This window comes from Squalius cephalus (genome assembly GCF_949319135.1).
Source record: "Squalius cephalus genome assembly, chromosome: 12".
NCBI lineage: Eukaryota > Metazoa > Chordata > Actinopteri > Cypriniformes > Leuciscidae > Squalius > Squalius cephalus.
The window spans coordinates 4,612,461-4,621,331 of NC_137133.1; the positions used below are offsets into that span (position 1 = coordinate 4,612,461).

General features: G+C 38.2%; 1 protein-coding gene across 2 annotated transcripts; it reads left to right on the forward strand.

The window, feature by feature from the left end:
- Positions 1-908: 908 nt before the first annotated feature.
- cep57l1 (centrosomal protein 57, like 1) lies at positions 909-8,181 on the forward strand. 2 transcript variants are annotated; one of them, XM_079888265.1, is made up of 11 exons: positions 909-1,069; positions 1,470-1,620; positions 1,702-1,878; positions 1,971-2,092; positions 2,259-2,375; positions 3,181-3,258; positions 3,359-3,448; positions 3,564-3,620; positions 4,946-5,175; positions 5,283-5,427; positions 7,689-8,181. In XM_079888265.1, the coding sequence occupies exons 1-11, from the start codon at positions 1,049-1,051 to the stop codon at positions 7,911-7,913; spliced, it is 1,413 nt and encodes a 470-aa protein (XP_079744391.1). In that variant the 5' UTR covers positions 909-1,048; the 3' UTR covers positions 7,914-8,181. The 2 variants fall into 2 exon arrangements, with proteins under 2 accessions (XP_079744391.1, XP_079744390.1); XM_079888264.1 differs by having other exon boundaries at positions 925-1,069; positions 1,440-1,620.
- The last annotated feature ends 690 nt before the right edge of the window (positions 8,182-8,871 follow it).

Genomic DNA, 8,871 nt, shown 5'->3' on the forward strand with positions numbered 1-8,871 from the left:
AAACTAATGGGTGGAGACATGCTCGCCATGCACCAATCCAATGATTAGAAAGGCGTTCCTGTCAGGCCGCGCCTCCCAGTACTAGTAACACGGGAATTGTAGTTCAGAAGGTCGTTAATCTCAACGTTGTCATAGTGGAGCAAATGCAACATAGAACTACAAATACCAATATCCACAAAAAAACATTGGTAACTGCAGGGGCCCCGCCACCACTTGTTTATCTCAAAACCCTTATGATTAATGCAAAGCTTTCAGCAGATATTATTCAATGAAAATATGTTAACTAATCGCTAAAAACAGAATAGATGTGACTATGTCATAACGCTTTATACTGTATGAGCAATGCACCATTCTTTGAGTTAAACGTTCCTCTGTATGAAGGCATCCTCAGTAAAGATAGACCTAGAATATTTTGAGTTTGTTGTCAGCCTGACTAATCCAGAAATATTTGTAAGATAAGTGTCAATTTGTGAATTTATTGTTTTGAAATGTAATAACCTAAACCCTGACGTTGTGTCAGGGTCTGTAGAATTACAGCATTGTCAAATCTGTCTCATGTCTATCTATCTATCTATCTATCTATCTATCTATCTATCTATCTATCTATCTATCTATCTATCTATCTATCTATCTATCTATCTATCTATCTATCTATCTATCTATCTATCTTATCTGAATGTATATAGTGTTATTTTCTTTTTTAACAAGTTTTAAAAAAATGAAATCAGACAAGTAGATATACAAACAAAACAGGCATCGACTGAACAATATTAACAAAATCACTACAAAACCACAAAAGGCAGACACAATAATCTTTTTTGACAACAGTATTTGTCTCGAATTTAGAAGCTGTGATCTTTTTTACAGTTTATGGGTCATTGTTTGCATGCGGAACCACTGAAGGCGGTAAAAGAAGAGGGAGATTTGAAACTGGGCGGCGCTGTCGGCTACAGCTGTTGTTAACATGACACTCGCAGCTAATTCATATGTAGCCTACCTAGATGAATACATCATTCATTCTTTTGTGTAACGAAAAAACTGATTCATAATGGATCACTTAGGAGATAAGGTATATATACTTTATGCTAAATTGTCTTATTAAGGCTGTGTTTATTCTTATCGGTGTTTACGTTGACGTTACATAGTCGTTAGCCTTATTAGCTTATTTGTGTATTGATTCGCCTCGAGCTGCAGTTTTGGGTTCGTTAACTGTTAACTGTTGCCATTCAACTATTTTTCCAGGATATATATCTCATTAACAGTATGGCTAACATAATTTTTTGTCAATAATTTGGGCTATTTTAAGCAGTGGTTCTCAGGTTTTTATTATTATATTTTTTTAACAGCCTTTTTTTAAAGATGTTGACTCAGTATTTATAGCTGTATTGTTATTTTTCGTTTGGTTTTTGCTAATCTGCTTATTATTTTACGAATTTCAGAGTTTTAATCTAGACTCCCCGTCTAAACAGAGTTATGTTGGGAGTTTTTACCAGCCTCCAGAGACGCTGTCAAGGCGACTGTACATGAACACAATCACAGATCAACTGGACAGAAAGAGCTCAGGTGTGCAGGACATCAGTCCACAGCTTTATCAAAGAGTGCCTGATGCCGGAAGTAGAGGTACATTGAGTCTAATAGATGCTGTATCCAAATATTTAAGACCAAATGTAAAAGTTTCCAACTTTTCCTGCATTTGAGCAGCAGTGATATCAGCCCTGAAAACACTGCAGGAGAAGATGCGACGCTTGGAGCTGGAGAGAGTTCAAGCTGAGAGGAACATCCAACAATTCTCTCATGCTACTCGACACCAGGCAGATGCTTCTGCGCAGAGAGAACCGGAGAACAGCACACGAGAGAATCACCCCACACAGAGGAATGGTAATTGAAAGTGTTGAATAGCAGTTATTGATCTATTCCCAAAGTTCTTGGAAAGTCAAATAGAAAGTAGTCTCTGTTACGTTTCTTTTCAGGGCTGGTTTCTAAGCTTCATTCTGCAGAAAAGCGTTGCTCTCTGCTGGAAAAACAGCTTGATTATATGAGGAAAATGGTGGAGAGTGCAGAGAAAGACAGAATCACTCACACAGAGAGACAGGTGAGCAGGCAGACAAAAGCAAAAGTGCTTGTGTCATAGGCTATATTCCAAGAGCTTAAATATGCTGTTAATTCTCATCTGGAAAATACATTTTGCGTGGAAACTTTCAAAGCCCCTCTTTATCCCTCTCCCTTTTTTTCCCCCCTCAACTCTAATTGGTATTTAGGAATCTCTTTGTAAAGAGAGCAAACATACAGACCCACAGATGCAGGTGCAACTCAATAAATTGGAAAGACTGGAAAATGAGTATCTCAAACTCACCAGCACACAGTCTGTGGCTGAGGTACACACACATACCTAGGCTATATGTATTATATTATATTCATAATATAATGATTAAATAATACATGATATAGAAGTTTGGAAACATTACAAATTGTTATGTTTTTGAAAGAAGCATCTTATGCTCACCAGAGCTACATTTATTTAATTAAAAATACAGTAAAAACAGTAATATTGTAAAATATTATTACAAATTAAAATGTTTTCTATTTGAATATATTTTAAGATGTAAAGCTGAATTTCCAGCATCATTACTCCAGTCTTCAGTGTCACATAATCCTTCAGAAATCATTCTAATACGCTGATTTACTGCAACATTTATCAATGTTGAATTTTTTTTTGCTGCTTAACACATTTGTGAAATCAATGATACCATTCAAACATTTGTGATCAGATTAAAATTTTTTTTATCAAAAGTGACAGTGAAGGCATTTATAATGTTACAAAAGATTTCTATTTAATAAATGCTGTTCATTGAACTTTCTTTTTATCAAAGAATCCTGAAAAAAGTACCACCACTTCCATCACCAACATTGATAAAAATAATAATAAGAAATGTTACCCGAGCAGAAAATCAGCATATTAGAATGATTACTGAAGGATCATGTGACACTGAAGACTGGAGTAATGGATGCTAAAAATTCAGCTTTGCCGTCACAGGAATAAATTACATTTTAAAATGTATTCAAATAGAAAACTTTCTATTTGTATTGTATTGTAAAATTGTAATGTTTCTAAACTTTTGACAGGTACTGTATATAGGACACAGTTTTCTTTTTTTAAACTTTGATGTCTTTCATTTGCAGAGAAAGATTGAGCTCTTAGAACAGAAACTTTTAGAGGAGGAACATGAACGCAAACTTGTGCAGGAGAAAGCAGAGGAGGTAAAACAAAAAAAAGATGTATGAATCATGTTAACTTTTCCCTTAGAAAAAACATCTTTCATTAAAAAAGCATTTTTGTCGTCTCCTTGACTTTCATCAGTTGCAGCGAGAGCTTGAAAACAATCTCCTCTCCCTTTCTGCTGCGACTCAACCTAAAGGCAAGAAAAAGAAAGGCAAGGCCTCTTGCAAGGTAATAATGCTCTGCAGTAATGTATTGTGAGCACTAGGTGGCGGTATATTTACAGAACATGTAGTCTTTAGTGAGTGGTGTTAATGGTGGTGTTTTTCCTTTCATATTATGGCAGAAGGTGGAAACTGCCCACACTCCGAAAGCTAAACACCTCCCATTTGTGGCTGGAACAGTGAGTATGACCTCATCTTGACACATATTTATTGGCTATGATTTACAGTTTTAATCATATACAGTGGTCCAAATGTCTGAAATGACTGATGAATATGTATATGCATTATATTAAGATAAAGAAATACATGACTGTTCAAAGGTTTGGGGTCAGTAAGGTGTTTTTATTTTTTATTCTTTAAAATATATAAGCCATTTCCATCAAGGATGCATTCAGTGAATCAAAAATGACAGTAAAGTCATCTATAATATTACAAAAGATTTTTATACTTCTTCATTAAGGAATATTGAAAATAATTGATCACAATTCACACAAAAATGTTAAGCAGCACTGTTTTCAACATTGATAATAATAAGAAATGTTTCTTGAGCCGCAAATCAACATTAGAATGATTTCTGAAGGATCATGTGACGCTGAAAATGCAGCTTTGCCATCACATCACAATTCAATTATATTAAAATAGAAAAAAGTTATTTTTACACAAGAGCTATTACAGCTTTTACTGTTTTTGCCAAAAAATTGTAGCTTTGGTTAGCATAAGACTTCTTTCAAAAACATAATATATATATAGAGAGAGAGAGTGAGGAAAATAAGTATTTGAACACCCTGCTATTTTGCAAGTTCTCCCACTTAGAAATCATAGAGGGGTCTGAAATTGTCATTGTAGGTGCATGTCCACTGTGAGAGACATAATCTAAAAAAAAAAATCCAGAAATCACAATGTATGATTTTTTAACTATTTATTTGTATTTGTACACCAATGTTAATATTTGGTACAGTAGCCTTTGTTTGCAATTACAGAGGTCAAACGTTTCCTGTAGTTTTTCACCAGGTTTGCACACACTGCAGGAGGGATTTTGGCCCACTCCTCCACACAGATCTTCTCTAGATCAGTCAGGTTTCTGGGCTGTCGCTGAGAAACACGGAGTTTGAGCTCCCTCCAAAGATTCTCTATTGGGTTTAGGTCTGGAGACTGGCTAGGCCACGCCAGAACCTTGATATGCTTCTTACAGAGCCACTCCTTGGTTATCCTGGCTGTGTGCTTCGGGTCATTGTCATGTTGGAAGACCCAGCCTCGACCCATCTTCATTGCTTTAACTGAGGGAAGGAGGTTGTTCCCCAAAATCTCGCAATACATGGCCCCGGTCATCCTCTCCTTTTTTTTTTTAGATTATGTCTCTCACAGTGGACATGCACCTACGATGACAATTTCAGACCCCTCCATGATTTCCAAGTGGGAGAACTTGCAAAATAGCAGGGTGTTCAAATACTTATTTTCCTCACTGTATTTCAGCATGTTTAATGTAAATTTTTCTCTCTCTCAGTCGACCAGTCCCAGCCACTCAGTCAATGCCAATGTTCAGAGTGTGCTGCACATGATGAAGCACAGAAACCCGCGGCTGTGTGAGAGAGTGAGCGCTCTGCATAAGTCAGGATCTGAGAACCAACGGGTCCATCGCAGGCCTCCGTCCTCCCCCAGCAAGGCGGCTTCCACGATGGGCAGCCTATCTGAACTTCTGCTCGCCCTTCAGGATGAACTGGGACAGATGAGCTTGTGAGTAACACCATCCTGACCATGAACAGATCAAGATTAGCTGTTGAAATGTGTTGGCGGGGGTAATTAGACCAGATTTAAATACTGTTTGTGTGTGTGTGAGACAGTGAACACCAGGAACTGGTCAAACAGATAGACGAGACCATTAAACGAGAGCTTCGTGACGATCTGGAACGAGAGCTGGACTGTCTGGTCAAGAGAATGGAGGAGAAAGCCGCTCAAATCACCAAACTGCGCAAACATCAGCAAACAGTGAGTCTATACATTGTTTTTTTACTAATTATAGTTACAAATTACACATTTAATAGTATTTAAATAAAAACATTCCCAACACTGCACATTTTATGCCGGGAACACACCACAATTTTCTAAGTCGTCGGATCGCTGTTCTTCTCACGCTACATGACAGTCTGGCTTACCATTTAGTTGCTGTTTGAATAGGAAGGATCGCAGACAACTCTGTCTGGTCTACAAACTACGTTTCATAGCCAAACACACACAAGATGTGATACAGGGAATAACGTAAAATCACACGTGAGACTTGATTTCTTCTTGATGCATGCAGGAAGCTTGTTATCCAAGTTTCCTGTGCGCCGATTTGCAGCGATAAAGATTTCACGAGTTCACACTTACAAATAAGTCAGATAGAATAAAAGCGTATTTGGCGTGCTGTCCGAGGAGACGGTATTCGGCCCGAACCCAGAGCACTCCCCCCGTATTCCAGGCTGTGAAAGAATGAGCCGAGAGTGAGGAGTCGGGGTGGTGGAGGGATGCTGGAAAACTGTCAAGGAATGTTAGGTGAGTTGACAGAGTGAATATATATATATATATATATATATATATATATATATATATATATATATATATATATATGCTTCCTCTCATGCTGATAGGGTAGACATAGTAATTGTTTGATGACAAGTTGATTGATTGATTATTTAAACGTGCTCCTCCCAAACTTTGTTTATAAAACATCATAAAAAGAAGAATATGAAGGACAGAATGGTTGCTTGCAGAAGCCATGCTTGCTGATGTTGTTGCAGGTCTATGACTCCTCCCCCTGAACTTGTCTATGACTCCTCCCCCTGAACTTGTCTATGACTCCTCCCCCTAAACTTGTCTATGACTCCTCCCCCTAAACTTGTCTATGACTCCTCCCCCTGAACTTGTCTATGACTCCTCCCCCTGAACTTGTCTATGACTCCTCCCCCTGAACTTGCCCTGTATCTTGCTATCTCATTAGCTGTAGGTTGTCACTGATGTAATTTCCAGTGAAAACACAGTTCACACTGCATGATTTTGGGTGTGTCTCAATCAGCTCTGCCTAGCTCCCAAGCTCATGAATCAGTATCATGTTCACGAATTCGTGCACTGGTAAGGACGGTAAAGGTTCACTACACATTGGGACACTGATGACTCTCTTTCTGGTGACGTGAAAACGCCCTCATTGTACATCATCACTTCTGGTATTTATGAACAGCAGATCAGCAGAGCTGATATCTTTCTAAAATTACTTGTAAAGTTATTTAAAGTACATTATGATAAATACTTTGCTTGTTAAATACACATGCAACATTTCATCTGTAAATAAAAGCTAAATGTTAACTCGATTGTTCATAACCTGTCTAGCGATGCATGTTTTTGCTGAAATAGATTAAAATAATTTTAAAAACATCTATTGCGTGTCATTGTATAGTGAGTTGGCTCACGTGATTTAAGTTTTGCACTTCAGAACTTCCTTAAAGCTACACTGTGTAGGATTTTCTCCCATCTGGCGGTGAAATTGTTTATGACTGAATATTACTTTCTAGCTCCTCCCGTTCCGAGGGCGTTTTAACTCCTACGGTGGCCGTATTATTTCAAATCTGCCGGCAGTCGCGAGTAATCTCCCCCTCGCATTCGTCACGGTGCCACTGAGTGTAAAAACACGAAAGGCGAAGCTTGAATTTCCAGGTATGTCCCTCTTTGTCTAATGTATTTTCAAGATGGAGGCGCAACATGGCTGCCGCCATTCGAGGGACTCGCTCGTATGTATTCTAAATGGCAGATTCTACGCTTACGAGAATACTTGATTAGTTGGTAGAAGTAATTACACATTAATGAGCACATATCATTTTGGAAAGAACAAAGTGTTTTTTGCTAAGAATCAACTTAAAAAATTACACAGTGTAGCTTTTAGGGAACACCGTGAGCATCGATGCCCCCTGGTTTTCATGGTGCACTGTTGGACTTTTTAGGGTGCGAACGTTTCAGTGCACTGGAAGGATTCTGCGCTTGAGACTGCCCTTAAAGTGGCCGACTCTCTGATCAGTGCCCTGACTACTGAACTAAGGAGCTGATCGAGATGCACCCTCTGAGCCACAGACGGGTCCAGATATTTAGCATGCTAAATATTTCATGGGCATTGGCGACACCTATGTACTCCAGGACCAGGATTGGGAACCACTGCTATAGCAAATAACTGATACATATCAAGCTGCTCTGTGTCTAAATGTATGTTTTTGCTCCTGTAGGTTCAGAAACTCTCCCAGCCATCCTGCAGCCCCAAGCAGAAGCAGAAGAAGCCACATCGGACCGCCAGTGTAGAGGGCAAACCATTGCCACCATCTCCTGTCAAAGCCTCACCCAGCACGGGACAGAAGCAGAGCAGGAGCAGTCATGAGTCCCTGAAGCTCCTCAGAGAGACACAGAAACTGTGTTCTAGCCTCCGCAGACAGGACATCACATGGGAGACATAGTTATATTATCCTGAAACACACGTCCAGGGCATAGAAGAGTCATCGGGGTTCAAGAGGACACTGGAATGATGCCCTCAGAAGATCACAAAACATCTGCGTCTACATCCAGGAAACCTTTATTGCTTTCAATGACTTTAATGAGCTTAATTGATTTTTATTCCTGTTTTGTTTGAACAAGTTGTAAATAAAATGTCTACGTATGTTTTGAAGTGCAGACCAACTTATTTTTTTTAAATATTGTATATGAAAGATTAAATTATATCAGAGCAACTTTTTTCTAATTTCATTTAGATAAAGAAATGACTCTCTTTCCAACAATTTCCACCCATATCATTTATCCAGCAGGTTATAAATGCACAGGGCTCGTTCTGCATAGATGTGGTACAATTATACACCAACATATTATTTGCAAGAGTGTTTTCTTGAGAAAAGACACATAGAATATGTAGAGCATATGGCATTGTTGAACATATATTTAATGTCATCTTAACTATAAACTCAATAATTACTATAATACCTACCTGAACCATCTGGAGCAAACATATGCATCCAGGAAGCCTTTATAGCTTTTAGTGACTTTAATGAGCTTAATTGATTTTTATTTGTTTGAACAAGTTGTAAATATAATATCTATGTATGTTTTTAAGTGCAGACCAACTTGGCTTTTTAATCTGCAGTTTAATAGCAAGCTGATCTCAATTCATTTCCTATGGATAAAATTAAATCCCACCCTACATTTTCTGGTTTGATATGTTGTTTCACCCAGAAATAAGACAAAATAATAATAGGTTTAAATTAACACTTATTTTAACACAATGAGTTGAAATGTTGAGGAGGCTTTTAATTTATTTCACCCGAAGTAAGAGAAAACAACAGCAGGAAAGGTAGGTCACAAGGGAAAAACGAGCATCCTTGCAGCATCAGCTCTTTCTTATGAGATTTACAGTCAGCTGACACA

Bases quoted from the DNA above. Each gene is read 5' to 3' on its own strand.
- cep57l1 (XM_079888264.1), top strand. From the start codon at position 1,049: ATGGATCACTTAGGAGATAAG. The intron at 1,879-1,970 runs GTAATTGAAAGT...GTTTCTTTTCAG, and splicing joins TCACCCCACACAGAGGAATG to GGCTGGTTTCTAAGCTTCAT. The intron at 2,376-3,180 runs GTACACACACAT...TTTCATTTGCAG, and splicing joins GCACACAGTCTGTGGCTGAG to AGAAAGATTGAGCTCTTAGA.